At 34.3% G+C, this 17,592-nt stretch overlaps 1 protein-coding gene across 2 annotated transcripts in view; it reads right to left on the bottom strand.

The window, feature by feature from the left end:
- Positions 1-17,592, bottom strand: part of LOC128986717 (tachykinin-like peptides receptor 86C) — a 40,502-nt gene that overhangs the window by 6,754 nt on the left and 16,156 nt on the right. For both annotated transcript variants that reach the window (XM_054407211.1, XM_054407212.1), the window contains exons 3-7: positions 14,894-15,113; positions 9,633-9,846; positions 4,814-4,948; positions 3,141-3,221; positions 1,722-1,872 (exon numbers count right to left, since the gene is read on the bottom strand). In XM_054407211.1, the coding sequence (XP_054263186.1) occupies positions 1,722-1,872; positions 3,141-3,221; positions 4,814-4,948; positions 9,633-9,846; positions 14,894-15,113 (801 nt within the window). The remainder of the gene's footprint in view (positions 1-1,721; positions 1,873-3,140; positions 3,222-4,813; positions 4,949-9,632; positions 9,847-14,893; positions 15,114-17,592) is intronic.

The raw sequence follows: 17,592 nt of genomic DNA, 5'->3' as shown, positions 1-17,592 counted from the left end.
ATATTTTAAACTTAACGTCAACAAAAAGCAAATAACTAATGGCTCACAACATTACAAATACGAAGCTAAAAAAAATAAATTTCGACAAACTTGATTCATTAAGATGAAGAAACTACATGGAAATATATGCCTTAGATTGAGGTAATGTATATGTCAGTAATGTACTTCATACAAACATGCAGAAAATATATAAACAAAGTAAAACAAAACATAACACTCAATCAAGATAAACTCTTATGTTTGCTCTTATGTTCAACGGCTTTATTTATGGTCAAATACGTTGATATTTTCTCTCTTGTAAGTAAATTCGTTCATTATTAACAACGTTTTATTAACTAATAACAATTGTTTGGTAAAAAGGCCATTCATAAAGATGGATTAAACACGTCCCATATATAGTTATATTGTAAACATTGTGAAATAGGTCTAAATAAAATTAAAACTATTTAGAAAAACAATTTCGTACCAAACTTCAACGTTAAAACATTATATATGAGCGAAAAGTGTTTAACTATATTATATAAAGAAATATAGACTAACATCACAAACACGAATACGAACTTAAAACCCATCTGGTGTAAGTAGAAAATTGGTTCAGAATTGTGGGTTTTCAAGTAAACAAGTGATGTTTTACAAATTCTGCACGCCACAACTGAATGTGCTGTTTTCGACAGTCATGTTTTCGTTATCAGTTTCCATACTGCTTGGTATTCAAGGATCGGAAACAGAAAAGTATTCAACTCAAATGCTTCTTTTGTCAAGAATTTCTTGTAGAGAGCAAGGCTGACTCTGCATATTCAGGCACTTCTGTGAGACTTATAATCCTTGAAGTGATAAGACTTTTGGGTCTTTCATCTTTAAATTCAATTTTACAGGAGGAATCGTATTTATAAATATCAAACGTTCCTTGATAAGAGAGACATGAGGATGATGGGCTCAATATATATTTGAAGGAAATGTTATTTTCATAAGAATATACAATGATATTTATTGGTAATATTGAGGAAAACTGTGTTTTTATTTACTTCATTTCAAGTTCATGTTTTGTAAAAATTAGTGAGTTTATCTTATTTGAGGGATTGTCGCGGATATTTCCATCATGATTAAAATTAAGGATAGTTTTTTCCCTAATACAACGAAAGTTGATTACTAACGTTAAAAGCACCAGAATAAATACATCGAAAATAAAACATTTTAAAATTAAAGAAAGTATAATGATATTGCATTACGCTCAATATTTTTCAATATTACACATATTTATTTAATTCCGATCGCAAAATTATCAGTGTAAATTTGACATATTGCACTACTCCTGTGGATACTATTTACATTCGTATGTTAACAAACGCAATTACTGTATATAAAGTTGTAAGTTTATGATTCAATAATTTACGAAACTGACTATCCAACTATCCAATTGCTATATTTTGCATGAAGTAGGTTTAAGATCCGGAACAGCTCCAGGTAGACAGGAGACATGTTCCATCATACAGACTATAACTGTTGCGTTGGCTATCAGGCTTATGGATATTCAAGGAAATTATGCTTATAAAAATAGTTATTGACCTTTATATTTTTGCAACAAACAATGGACCCAATGGTTAGTGCCCTGTTTCATCCAGTGTTGTAAAAAATGGTTGACAAAATGTTTATAAGGATCCATTTGACATATTTAACGAAAAGTTTATTTTTCGAATGAGATACCTAAAGCAATAGCCAACCTTTCTTTTGGACTTGATGGCATCTAGCTGCCTCTGGGTTTGCTCGCCGATGGACTTGCTACCCCAGAGTTCTCTGCCCATGAGGGTGTAGCACACCGCCATCGCTACCACAGGAACTAGGTATGTGAGACTCAGGAACACCAGGTTGTACCTGTGGAAGCATATTTTGATAGCTGTCACGGGTGGATTTTTGGTAATTCTTACCTTCTTAGTGCACCCTGGGAAAAAAATTTTCTTTTTTAAAAATGTAAGAAATAACGCTCTGATTCTGAAAATGATAGTTTTCCGCGCAAAACGTCGGAAAGCCACGGAAATGTTAAAAAATATATTTACGCCGAAAATGGTCATGTGGCTACTCCAATCAAATGGTAATAAAAAGAGCTGAACAAGAATATGCAAGAAGTTTTAAGGTCCGAAAGATGTCAACTGAGATATGGCTGGAAAAGCATCGGAATACGAAAAAAAAAACTAAGTTACGACCGGAAAAGCGGTTGTTATATGTTACGTTGGGTTAGGATAGGTTAAATTCGGTTGGGTTGGGTTAGGTTGGGTTAGGTTGGGTTTGGTTACTTATGGTTAGGTTAGGTTGGGTTAGGTTACTAACAATACCAATGTTATGGATAACCTAACCTAAGCCAACCTAATCTAACCTAACGTAACAACCCAACCTAACCAAAGCTTTTATCTCCGTTAATGTTTATCGGATCTTCTTGATGCACATTCTTCATATTCTTGTTTGGCTCGCTTTACCGGTTAATTTGAGTACCCTTATGACATATTTCCGCGAATATCTCGTTTTTTCCGCTTTTCCAGGGGTTTCCAACGTTTTGCGTGGGAAAAAACTATCATTGTCAGAATCAGGGCGTAACCGTACATCCTTAATTATATTTTACACACATCTAAAAAGTTAATTTGTGTCTTATTATAAGTTAATTATGGTGATAGGAAAAATCACATGTGTTTTACGAGCACTGGCGTTGCGCTCTTAATAAAAAAATAGCTATTATTATTAAACAATCTTAATATTTAAAATGAAACCTTTATTGTTAAACGACTTTAGTACACCCATAATAAATAGTAATAAAACCGATTGGTTACCATCACAAATCTCTAATCAAATGTTTTAATTTATTTCAATGCGGGTTGAGTTTTCCCAACCTCCCATGTGTTAAAGTCCCACTCTCTCTCTCCCCCTATCACCACAGTATAGAGGTTAAATTTCTTCTAATTAAAAGCCAGGGTTTCTCGTAAGTCTTGTTCATCTTATTAAAGTTAGTTAGTAGTTAGTTTGTTAGTTAGTAGTTTTAAGTGTGTCAAATTCCCCTGTGGAATTTAATAATAGACAAGAAATTAGATAACATTTAATTTAACACATGAATTTCAGTAAAAAAATAACATATCTCTATGCCTACAACTTACACATATTCAGCCATAGAAAACGGGTATCTTCCATCAGGCCACATCATATAGCAGACAGTCCTTGTCTGGCCGTTCCTGTATCTGTAAATGAATATCAAGGTAAACAATATGAAGCAACAACACAACAATAACAACAACAACAACAATATGAGGTATATATAAGGTGTGAATGGTTAATTATTTTAGTCTGTTAAAATTATAGCATCGTTATGGACTATTTAATTGTTTTTATTTTTTTACTTGAGAGATATTGTATTGAGGAAACTTCAAATGTATTGAGATATTGAGGAACCATTGTATTGATGTATTGATGTAATGAGATATTGTATTGAGGAACCATATAATCCATTATACAATCTTATACTACTAACATACAAGACAAGTAAGATAATGTAATAAATTTTGACAAATTGTAGGAAACATATGTAGAAATTGAATCCGCTCTTACTGTTTTCTTTCTACATCTTCAAGTTAATTTTCCAGGTAGTAAGTTTGGCATTTAAATTGCTACCTGATTTTTGTTGTATTTCAACAAAGCCTGTACTGTGTGTTGCAATAGGTCCACCAAAATAGATTGAAATTCTCTAAAATAATTTGAAACCAATTAATGTTGGTAGAAGGATTAACAAAGCAGTTTTTAATGTTACAAGGATAATTTTATCCTTAACCCTTATCAATTTCATTTTATTTTTATACACATTATTTTACGTTTTATATACGTTATTTTTCATTTGACGCCAGTGTCATTTCGTAAGAGATTGCACTAAACGGATTGTATAAATGCTATTTGCGGACTGGAGCATGTGGCCCTGCCGGTTTAAATCAATTATTTTCATTTCATTTAGGAAAGAGCACTATAAAGAACGTTGTTGTTAATATCAAATTTGACTATAAACATAGTCTTTACATATACACAGTGAGATATTATGTATTATTTGTATTATCTTACATGGGTAATAAATGGTGAAGTTTATTTCTAGTAAAGCCAAGAGCATAGCGTTGTCTATTGTTATAGACCAGTCGAAGGTAAAGATAAGCTCCATCTCCCGTACAAAGACGATATGGCCTGTTTAACATAAGATCCTAGATAGTGAACACCTGAAGCATATAACTATTGACTTCGGATAGCGCTATTGTGTTTCTCAAATCTAATATAACCAAATTGGGATTGATCACTAGCTTTATACAGTGTATATGTAACATATGTTTTAAAAGATATCATAAACATAAAATGTTTGTATGTTTTTTAGAATAACCCTCTTTTAAGCAGAGATCAAAATTTTGACAGAATAAAACTATTAGGTTTTTAAAAATAGAAGATAGGTTTCCACAGTCTATGTAAAATTTCGAATCATAGTCTTTGCGAGACGACCTCGGAAATTATTACTAGTGAACTTTTTCTAAGCATTGCAGCAATCAATTATATTCGAAGCAGTTAACAGTATTGCGCGATCCTGCTGAAGAAGTTTACCTTACACCGAGGATAGTTTGCTATAACGCATACAAAATGTCCAGTTGAATTGTACCACGGTTATATTATCTATGATTGTACCCAAATATGGCAATACATTCGAACGGTTGTTTTAGTTGAACGACTATTGTTGGTTGAACAACACGGTCGTCTTCCGAAGATCAACCGATACATTTTATTATAATTTTAGATACAAACTTACCTCTTGACCATGGTACTGGAGTAAAGGAGGCAAGGGAACGCCAAGAGTGCGCTGGCTATCCATATCACTGCTATTGCGGCCCTAGCTGTACACCTGGACATTCTGTGCTGGAGAGGACGTACTATGGCCATGTATCTAGGGGTATATAATTGGAGTATTAAAACCACTATATATTACCATTTATTTGGTATTATAACCAATTATTATATTATATTATATTATTATATTATATTATAACCATTAGCTTTGGTTATGAATAGCTAGGGAAAGACCTGGCGGGAGCTTCGAGACTGGACGGAGAAACACAGGACTGGAGACGTCTCGTGGATGCCCTCTGTTCCAATTGCTGATTTCTGTCATAAATACCAACTTTTTTGGACTACAGCACACACTTTTATCGGCTTACACAATTAATTACATTATTGTTTCGTAAAACTGATACACAATGGTATTACATACCACAGTACCTAGCCTTCTCTGAGGCGTTGGTGTGTGGCAACGTCGCACGGCCAGCCTAATTGCCATGGTGATAACTGTAATAGCAAACGTGTAAACTTAAAAATTGAGCAGACGCTCCGCTATGAGCTGTTGGTGAAGCAGCTGATTTGATAGACCGGGGCTGCGGCGTTTCCAATTTTGATAATGTCATATTGGGATATACCCAAGATCCATAGTCAAAGTTAAAATGGTTTTTAACATTTTTGGATAGCGCTAATGATACTGACATCAAGTTGTAAAATATTCCCAAACTTTATTTAAAATAGGTATATGAAATTTCCCATATATGTTGACAACTGAAAAATAGTTAAGTTTTTTCATACATAAATTGAGTAAATAAATATTATATAGACTTGAAAGACGATTTGGCTCGATTAGTAATTTCGATTCAAGATTGCTTTTCTATGTCAAAGCAATGCAACAAGATTGCCCAACGAATTATTTTTTGTTTCCCTATTCATTTTTTACCTCCCATCTAAATTAACCTTTTCGCAACTCGAGTCTACGCACGTCGCACAGGCCCTGCCTATGTAGACTTTTTCCATTTTCCATTGTTATAGAAGGTATTTTTTTTGCACTTTTTCGCTTTATTTCTACAGCATATAATTTTTGTTTTGTTATCTAGTTAGTAATGTTTGCTGTATTATATAAAAAAAATACAATGTACTTATATGTCTATAATTTATGGGAAATAAAATATTATTACATTTCATTTATATCATTTCACTTTACCGTTTGACAAGACGACTAAAGTAATTTTATAATCTTCAACACACGCTGACAGGAAAACAGCGATCACCTAGCCTAAACCATCGGCATGTACATTAAACAATATGTCGTTAAGCTACCGAGGTTTGACTTTTCATTATTTGGATTGGAAAACCCTCAATTATTTATAGATTCCAACAAAGCTTTGAGTAATCAATTGGACCTCAGCCTTTTGTGAACGCCAAAGTTAACCCAGGAATTACGGGTTTGACTAACTGACCATTTTGTTTGTGATTGGCCAAGGAAATAACAGTTTTAATATTAGCATAATATTAATATTAATATTCTATAAATTATAGTGGTACAACAACAATGAAATGTGTATCTGAGTAATTAGATCTGAAAATCCGATTAATTTATTGCAGTATAATGCAGTATATTGCAGTATATAATATTAATATAATATTAGCATAATATTTAATATTAATATTATATAAATTATAGTGGTACAACAACAATGAAATGTGTATCTGAGTAATTAGATCTGAAAATCCGAATAATTTATTGCAGTATAATTTCAAGATTCAAGACACAACATTATTTATCAACAAACAAATGTAATTTCATTTATATATAAAAAAAATTGGCTACCCTTTATTGGTCTTAAAACTAATCTGTTCTTTTTATAGGTGGTAAATGAGCACTGCTTGAACACAAATATTAAATACAGACGAGGAAAATAAAATATGTGGTCAGTTATCTCATTTTAAATGTTGTTCAAATGGGTCTTATAGGTAGTGATTTTTAAAATGTAAGATAATGTCTTTCAATGTGGATTAAATCACTTAAGGACTTAATTATAGATTGAAATTTAATTTTATAATGATTATACAAACACACAGTCAGTCTTGAAGATTCCACATTCAAATGACTTTATCAATGTTATGGTTTTGGCTAAATGTGTTTGTGATATCACTTCTCGCTTGGAATTTGTATACGTCAATAAACACAATTTGAGACAATTTCAGTATGTACATTATTATTGTAAGCGTTCAGGCGTTTGTCGAATATGCTATACATATTTTAAACACCTATGGTCTGAATATGAAATACAGTTATTTTCTTATCTCTATCGTATTTTGTTGAGTGTTAAATCAACCAAGAGGGAAAGGAAGGCAAGGGTAGACCTTCCTCATATCTCGTCCCCAGAGGATACCAGGGACAAGCGGGATGGACTACATTGAATATATCTCCCTCGGTCACAGAAACTTTCACTTACTAGCAAATTTTGTAAAGTATATTGAAAACACTTTGGGTTTTATAAGGTTTCGAGCTTACTAATAATTCATATATAGTGGTAAACGAATTGTGTAATTATTTAACTTCTATCGTGCAACAAACAACAAGAATTATTAAGGTTTTAAATTCCTCCAAATTTTAAGCGTGCAGCTTCTTAATAACATATTCGTTTCCATTTTTAGATAGAGGGCTAAACACATTTGCTGTATTTATAAAACTACTTAAAAAATAATCATAAACTTGTGTAGAGTTGTATATTACTCAATCAACATTTAACAAACAATCCTTACTTATATTTTAAGTTTTCTGAATTTTTAATAATTTTAAAGAATTCTTAGTAAATAAATAAGCTAATTACAGTATTTTAAACGCCCTTTCTGCCCAAAATGCGTAAGTCATTATAAAAATATTGTCCACAAAAGAAAACAACATTAATTTTACTGAACTTGATAACTAGGAAGTTTAGAGACGTAAGTAAGCCTTTTACAGTTTTTGTAAAAAGCACATCGAACTTCCTTTTGATGTTTTATACCGTAAAGTTAAGGTCATTTGGAAAACTATCCTAGAATACAACGGAGGGAATTACTAGCACTAAGAACCCAATGGCCCAGGAAACAAGAAACGTATCCACTTCGAAAGAAACCATTTCAAGGTTTATAACTTTGTTAGGTACATCATATTACTTAACTGTTGTATTCACTTGTACCTTAAAAAAATAAACTGATATTTGTAAGATTTTGTATCAAAGAGATAAATTAAAAAGTGGAATGAACATGAGACTGAATATATTTTTTCCTGTTTGGATTATTTTCTGTATTTAAAAATATACTTTTATAATAAAATATTAACTAAAGTGTTTCACATTCAAAACATTTTAACCTCTGTGTTGCCATATCATGATAATGTTGTTTATTTTTGAGAAACCAAGATTTTTTAGACTAATTAAACAAAATATTTATTTTGATAAGTAAATTGTTTCTTTTGTTTCTGGCAGCCTCCAACATTTCAGACAGTTGATTTAATAAACAACTCCGAAATATAAGACAGAATCATTTATTTGGAACCGACTTCTTGGTGTGCTATTGTTTAGGGTTGGAAAATGCAGGGAATAAATTTAAGCAATAAGGCCTACCATGATTTCCTTAATACACTTACATTGTATCAGTCTTTGTAAATTATTTTTTCAACCGACTATTGAAGGAAGTTGAAAACAAATCACGAATAATTTTTAATAAACCTGTACCTAATAAAACCCCTATTGTTGCCCTAAAACCAGAAAACTTTATCCAACAAGTCCTGTACAATAGGAAATGTTGAAGACAATCTTAAAAGGCCTCTAGCTAATGTTTACTTGCTCTGTCAGAAGTTCAACGGACAGGAAGTAACAAGCCAATACAAAACACGGACAGCAAACACGTCACTGTTCACTTCCGCTCGGACGTGACGTTCCTAGCTCGAGTTCTCAAAACAAAGTTAAAAGTCTCTACAGAATTAATGTTACCATCAGAAAGTGGCTACAACATCTTGGATTGTAACCAGGAGATAAAAATACGATTCTTTGCTGTTTATATGTTCCCATGTCTATTTTGAATCACACCAAAATATTCTGGTGTGTTTTATTTTATTCGAAGATACAGTACTATTTTTTAATTATATTTCAGCTTGATTATTATTTATCAAGCTATCATTTCAGAGTTTGGTTTAGGTAAGCTACTTCTCATTCAATTTAAGATTCCTTGTTTAATCAAGCAGTTGATCGTAAGGTCGTCAGTTTTTTAGCTGTGCACGTGCTTTAATGTTTTCGTGTCGTGTCTTGTGATGTATATGTATTAACCGTTGACGCAATGAAGATGAAGAATTTTCGTAAAAAAATTAATACAGTCATTGAGTTTAGTGTATGACTACGCAACCGACGATTAAAAATCTCCGAAACGGTTTTAGTGCTATAAAAAATCAGGTTTGCAAGGACAGTAAAGTATTCTATCATTTGTATAGAAATTATTTATATTTTTTTCATTTTTTACAGCCAATAAATTAAAATTATATTTATATCGTCTACCTTGTTTCATGTATGATACATCAGGTATCTCAAGAAGCAAGCACTCGAAGAACGTTTTTTTTTGTCTTGGGAACTCTCTACCAAAGATTTATGAAACCTTGTAATACTGATTTCCACACAGAATTGAATTCAATATTACTGTGCATATCCTCAGAGCAATACAGTTCCGAAACTTTTGTAAGATTTCTCTAATAATCAAATTAAATTTCGTTCTCATAAACACCGATGGTAAACAAAATAATCTGTAGGGCCTACCTGTCTATAGAGATGGCCACCAACGTAAAGACAGAGGCTGCCACCGTGACGTTGGCAACGAAGTTGTTGACGGTGCAGTAGAAAGATCCGAAAGGCCAGTGAGAGTTCAGCATGAAGATGAAGTTGAAGATGCAGTTGAGAAGAGCCATCATCAGATCCGACACACTCAGGTTGACGAGGAAGTAGTTAGTGACAGTCCTCATGCGGCGATGAGCTAAAAAACGGAATTACACATTAAGTATATAGTGTTTCTCACGAACTTAAAAATTGTCTTTATGAGGGTCCAGAACTCAGTAAGGAGCACAGCAGACTTAGATAACTAAGGCAGAAATAACGTGGATTCAAGTCCTGTTGTCACCACTTTGAATTTATCTCTATAGTTAATTATTTGCACTATACTGGCTCGCCCATTTCTTTGCTTGAAATGGTCCACGGACTTTTGAGGAAGATATAGGGAATTGCATTATTAAAAGTGACCACCGATCCTTAAAAAATGTAATTTTAAATAACACCAAACATCTGACAATGTCAATTTCTTCATTAAAATTTTTTCAAGTAATAAATATCAAATGTATGCATTCCGTTTCGTCTCTTCTAACTACCAAACTAGAATACTAAAACTTCTTAAGTAAATCAAAATATTATTTGTAAATTACAGAAGAATAGATACTAAGATAATTTAGATTCACAACAACCCCTTGAGGATCGTAAAATCAATTTAATATAATTCACGTGACTAACCAAAATCATTTAATCAATCCTTTAGAATTGACTTAATATACCACATCAGTAAAACGTTCAATCACTATAAAACGCTAAATTTATTCCTCCTGAATACTAGTTTGTTTTCATGTAGGTGAAATGTTTACTAGTTTATTCAAGAATAGTTATAAAATATTCAACTTCAATGGGGATGTGTATCCCATTAACGTTTAGCCCCAATTAATTCGTTGAAACTAAAAGCACTTCAGTTAGTCTTATTCCAAACCATCGAAAATTATAGACTCGGATTCCGGCTCGGATCGCCTACAGACTTCCTCCATTACATCGTCCGCCCACAAACATCCTGTGTTAATAACTTGATACTCACTGGCTATGTAGCTTCGAGTATATGTTATATGTCTCTAAGATAACATACACGTTCACGCTATTAAAGTTTTTCGTTTGGTCTATGATATTTTCTTTATATTAAATCATGTCTTCGCATTTGTTGCCTTATGGTTCAATCTACAGTATATTTATAAGCAAGCATGTTTCTTTAACACCTTTTTTCTCAGCTCGTGTGAATCGCAAGGAAAATCTACGCATGCTGTTAGAAATAAGTCTGTAGATGTGCAGAATCCCTTTAGAAATTAAAATAGGCTTACAAAATAAGCATAAAAATGAATTCAAAATTTTTATAAATTAACATGGGCCTTATGGGTTGCAATGATAGTGAAGAAATGTAAAGAAAGAATCTAAACAAATAGAAGATATACCAATTTAATGTTTTATTTTCAACGTGGGGTGAAATTATAGAAGGCTGTACATTACATATTAGTTTGTTCGTGTTTTTGACCACTAGTATACACAAATGAATATAATAAATAATCTAACAGATTCAAACTAATTAATATAACAAATCAAACATGAAAATGTGTGGACGTATTATATTTTGTTGGATCATTGATATTGAGATCGTTGAGAGCGAACTAAACTAGATATATTGTTTCAATCCACACAGGAAAACCCCGAAACCCATTCATCGTGTTTACATATTGTTACAGCAACCTACAAAAGAACCATTGCCAGTGTTTTACATGCGCAATCTGTGTACAATTGCTTTATACAATAAAAGTTCCACGAATTAACTTATAAAAATAAAAACTCCAATGCATTCTTGATTTTTCCTACAACCTAATACTGCACAATCGTAGATTTAAACCCCCTATTTTTTCTAATACAATGTAATGATTAGTTATAGTTTTGTTTAACATCTATAAATTATAAAGCTTATTATATTGTTTCTACTTCTAAAAATATTGTTACCTTATAAACATTTGACATAAAGTCTGCGTGGGAAAACATCCCTTGTGCGAAGTTAGGGATGAAGCAACCGTGAAGTGGAGTTCAGGGATCATCAGCAAAGATTAATATAAACAAACTAGTTTACGTTTGAAATTGGAAGTATAATATCTTTGAGTTACCAGAAATATTCAACGAACCCTAATTCTATTACAATTTTTAATTAACCAACCATTGAGATTTCTTTTTTTATACTATACAGTTCTTAGTGCCTTAGTTTTTCAGCTCTGGCTGGATTTGTGGACCAATCTTGTTATGTTTTAAGTACTTTCTTGCCAGAGGAAATGGTCAGATTCCAAACACCGAAATTTTGTCAAAACCTTTTCTTCCAGTCTTTACTCGATAGGCCTATGCATTCAGTCGTGTCCTCATTTCCCAACACCTTATTTTCTGTAATTTAATCATTTTAATGTCCGTGGTGTTAATGTTCGGGTCTGATGTGTCTGTTTTACCTTACGATGAAGCAATTATGACATACTTCAACGCCTGAAGAGGATTTACGCCAAGTTGAAACAAGTTGTCTTAACCCTAGCAGTGGCCAACCGTCACCGGGTGACGGTTTGCCGTTGATGCTTAAGAATGGCCACCGTCCCCGGGTAACGGTATGAGCCAAAATTATTATAACGGTAAAAAAAAAAACACTTACAGTAGAACCTTGATAACAAGACTCTCAAGGTGATTAAATAATGAGACTTGTTATCAAGGTTGACTCCTTATTGAGGTTTGCAATAACATGTGATTTGAGGTAAAATAAATTGAAGGGGATTTTAAAATGACACTTGTTATTAAGGGTGACTTGTTATCGAGGGTCTTCTCATCGAGGTCCCACTGTATAATAAACTCAGATGAGCCAATCGAAAGATCACATTCTGAACTTTCATTTTATTACATATAAACAAACCCTGTAGCAGTATATAACAATGACACGACGATTAGAAATCTTTTGAAGCCGACACTTGGGAACCGGCATTACCCTGCTCAGGTAATTTTCGTCTTGGGATGTTGCGGGTGGTACCACTGGATAGCCATTGATTTTATCTTCATTGTGGTAGTGATATTTTAGAGCTAAATATTGATTGGACAACCGGTACGATTTTATGAAAACAGCTGTTTTCGAATTTTATAACAAATGGCCAACCGTCACAAGGTGACGGTATGAAAAATACGAATTACATACAGTGTAGGCCCAAGTTATTATTACTAGTCATATAATTTGTCATTTTGAAGAGGAAGAAATGTAGCTTGTGATAGTGGCAGCCATGCGCTCAGGGTTATTTACGTTTTATCTCACTAAGACGACGAAAGTGTGTCACTACTGTCAAGGTCTCATACACAAAGTGCCTTGTATTCGTCATTGCGTGTTGTTGCCGGTGAGTTTTCGCTCTCGTTTTATCCGCAATTGATTACTAAATTCGTTATTATTTCGTATTTTTAGAGAAATGTGTATGTGTAGGGCCTATATAACAGTTACCTTCATGCATTTTATTATGCATGAATATTTATTGAATAGGCCTAGTGTGTAAAAAATTGTGTGTATAAAAGGTTGTATTTTTCATGCCGTTGTATTTTGCGGTCTCCCGTTTATTTATATTATTATACCCCTAGCACCTAAAAACAAAAATTGTTACCCAACGTGTTATACATTTTTAATATGTAGGTAATTGAATACACTACAATATGTTTATGTTGGTTGAAGTAAAAACATATATGGTACAAAAGTTTTATACTAAATTACAATGAATTTTTTTTCTCACAAAATCAACTTAAAATACAAAAACATTAGGGTATTTTATTTATAAATAAAAAAATATTTTTACCATAGGCCTAAACTTTGACTTTTTTGATTTCTTACCGTAGGTACTTCATTAGCTTTACAAACATGTATATTGTATAGGCCTATATCATTATTAGTATACACATATATACTATATAAATTTTTACAACACAAACTAACACTGTACGGTTTTCAATTTTTTCTGTTCTCTGTTTGATATTATATTTCGCCCTAAAAACTTATAGGTAAAAAAAATATATTTTCCTAACATGTTAGGGCCTGTATATTTCTATGTAGGGAATTGGATTGTCTACAAAACGTAGCCTATATAACATAATGAATTTCCCATAAAAAATCCGTAGAAAAAAATAGCAAGGCCGCTTTTGAAATTAAAAAAAAAATCGAATTTTTTTATATTTTTCACTTTACCGAAAAAATACACCGTCTAAATCATTATTATAGGCCCTAATTATTACTATTTCTAGATTCTCCTGTTCTTTCCGAACAAAATGAATATGGGGTTGGCTAGGTTTACTTGTAGGCCTACGGTTGAATTTTTACGAATTTTCAAAAAAAGGTCTGCAAAATCGCCAAATTGTTTGGTCATTCCCCACTTCTAACATTGGCCACTGCTAGGAGTTCACTGGTCGCATCCACGTACAAAACGTAGCTTATATAACATAATGAATTTCCCATAAAAAATCCGTAGAAAAAAATAGCAAGGCCGCTTTTGAAATTTTAAAAAAAATCGAATTTTTTTATATTTTTCACTTTACCGAAAAAATACACCGTCTAAATCATTATTATAGGCCCTAATTATTACTATTTCTAGATTCTCCTGTTCTTTCCGAACAAAATGAATATGGGGTTGGCTAGGTTTACTTGTAGGCCTACGGTTGAATTTTTACGAATTTTCAAAAAAAGGTCTGCAAAATCGCCAAATTGTTTGGTCATTCCCCACTTCTAACATTGGCCACTGCTAGGAGTTCACTGGTCGCATCCACTAACAGCGTCCACTGATGCGACCAGTGAACTAACAGAAGCAGTTTTTATACATATTTCAATATTCGATGCAATCCGTAGACTACAATCGAAAAACATATTTTATGGAAACTGTCCCCAATAACCCTTTAATAATAAACTCATAATCACCAAAAATCCAGCTTCTAATAAAGAAGAATTTATTTTATTTTACTTTGTGCGTTTTCTACGTCAATGGCATTTTTATGTTTGAAAGGGAACGTTCCAACCGCTTGTCTTGTTTATATCTAACGTCAACCTTTTTGTAGTATATCATTTATTCATTGCCCAAATGACATCTAGGTCTGAAAACTATCTCGCTTGGAATCGAACCAGTGACCTTCAGATTTGAAGGTGAGCACTATAACCATACAATTAATTAGCATTTACGACTGGTACTTACCTAGGACAATCCACATAACGATAGAGTTGCCTCCAGTAGCGACCAGAAGCATGATTGCAAACACCGAGGACCAGACCACCTTCTGCCACCAGAGGAGGTCGGTGGGGCGCTGCAGAGGAGGGTAGACACAGTCAGTGAGGAAGTCCTTGAGTCCACTTCGTCGTCCAGAGGTGAGGGTGTCGTCTTGGTCGTCGAAAACAGGGCCCAACACACTCAAAACCTACAGGAACAGAAAAATTAGATAATATGAGAAAAATATACTAGGTGGCGTTCGCAGAGGCATCCACAAAATTGAGCGGAGTCATCAAGGGTTCATATTATATTGTTTTTGTCATACTGCAGTAAAAACAGTAGTTTTTAATGCATGCGTTGCGGGTCTAACTAAAGTAGCATTTTTTTTATTTAGAGAGTAAAAATCGTTTTTAGCCTCTATTTAGTAAAAATCAGCTGTTGTCAACTCAGTTTGTAAATTTAGATTGTAAACGATTGCATGTAACGAAAATATGTATCGATTCGTGCTTCGTAATCATTTTAACATACAGTCTACAGGCTCTTCATGTAGCATTTTAGCATTGCAGATACATTAATCCATTCCCAAACTCGACACTGCTCACCTTTACTACTTCCTTCACCACACCCTACGTCGTGGACCTGTTTCCTCTCTTCCCATAGCATTTTAGGATTGCAGATACATTGATGTAATTGCCAAAGACTGTTCCCACACTCTGCACTGCTAGCCTTACTACCATTTACTACGTCACAGACCTGTTTCCTTCCTTTCTCATAGCATTTAAGTATTACATATTCATTTATCTAACTGCCCAAACGGTTCCCCCACTCTGCACTGCCAGCCTTTACCACTTCCTACGTCGTTGGGCCTGTTTTCCTGTTTCCTTCCCTTTTCATAGCATTTTCATTTTAGTATTGAAGATATATTAATCTAACTGCCACAGACGAATCTCACACTATACTGATGTTCATACTTTACTACTTCTTAAGCCACTTCCTATGTCGTGGACCTGTATTCATCACTTTCCATAGCATTTTAGTATTTTAAGATACCTTAATCTAATTGCCACAAACATTCTCACACTCCGTACTGCTAGCCTTTACTACTTCTTTCACCATTTCCCATGTCGTGAGCATGCTTCCATCCCTTCTCATAGCATTTCAGCATTGCAGATACATTAAAACTGCTGCAAACGGTTTCCAGTTCCCACGCTCCGGACAGCTCGCCATGACTACTTCCTTCACCTCTTCCTACGTCACGGACCTGTTTTCCTCCCTTCCCCTAGCATTTTAGGATTGCAAATATCTCAATCTAATGGTCACAAACAGATCCCACACCCCGAGCAGCTCGCCTTTACTACTTCCTTCGCCACTTCCTACGTCACGGACCTGTTTCCTTCCCTTCCAATTGCATTTTAGGATTGCAGATACCTTAATCTAATCGTCACAAACATATCCCACACCCCAAGCAGCTAGCCTTTACTACTTCCTTTGCCACTTCCTACGTCGCGGACCTGTTTTCCTCCCTTCCCCTAGCATATTAGGATTGTAGATACCTTTATCTAATTGTCATAAACAGTTCCCACACTCCGGACATCTCGCCTTGACTACTTCCTTCACCACTTCCTACGTCGCGGACCTGTTTTCCTTCCTTCCCATAGCATTTTAGGAATGCTGATACCTTAATCTAATCGTCATAAACAGTTTCCACACTCCAGACTGCTCGCCTTTACTACTTCCTTCACCACTTTCTACGTCGCGGACCTGTTTTCCCCCCTTCCCATAGAATTTTAGGAATGCAGATACCTTAATCTAATTGTCATAAACAGTTCCCACACTCCGGACATCTCGCCTTGACTACTTCCTTCACCACTTCCTACGTCGCGGACCTGTTTTCCTCCCTTCCCATAGCATTTTAGGAATGCTAATACCTTAATCTAATCGTCATAAACAGTTTCCACACTCCAGACTGCTCGCCTTTACTACTTCCTTCACCACTTTCTACGTCGCGGACCTGTTTTCCCCCCTTCCCATAGAATTTTAGGAATGCAGATACCTTAATCTAATCGTCATAAACAGTTTCCACACTCCAGACTGCTTGCCTTTACTACTTCCTTCACCACTTCCTACGTCACGGACCTGTTTTCCTCCCTTCCCATAGCATTTTATGAATACAGATACCTTAATCTAATTGCATAAACAGTTTCCACACTCCAGACTGCTAGCCTTTACTACTTCCTTCACCACTTTCTACGTCGCGGACCTGTTTTCCTCCCTTCCCATAGCATTATAGGAATGCAGATACCTTAATCTTATCGTCATAAACAGTTTCCATACTCCAGTCTGCTCGCCTTTACTACTTCCTTCACCACTTCCTACGTCGTGGACCTGTTTTCCTCCATTCCCATAGCATTTTAGGATTGCAGATACCTTAGTCTAATTGTCATAAACAGTTCCCATACTCCGGACTTCTCGTCTTGACTACTTCGTTCACCACTTCCTACGTCGCGGACCTGTTTTCCTCCCTTCCCATAGCATTTTAGGAATGCAGATACCTTAATGTAATCGTCATAAACAGTTTCCACACTCCAGACTGCTCGCCTTTACTACTTCCTTCACCACTTCCTACGTCGCGGACCTGTTTTCCTTCCTTCCTATAGAATTTTAGGAATGCAGATACCTTAATCTAA

The sequence above is a fragment of the Macrosteles quadrilineatus genome, unplaced genomic scaffold (genome assembly GCF_028750875.1).
Source record: "Macrosteles quadrilineatus isolate MER2022 unplaced genomic scaffold, UCM_ALF_1.0 Scaffold_2__2_contigs__length_208266976, whole genome shotgun sequence".
In the NCBI taxonomy this organism is placed as follows: domain Eukaryota; kingdom Metazoa; phylum Arthropoda; class Insecta; order Hemiptera; family Cicadellidae; genus Macrosteles; species Macrosteles quadrilineatus.
The sequence above is the reverse complement of the archived record's forward strand: the minus strand, read 5'-3'. Positions and strand labels throughout refer to the sequence as shown.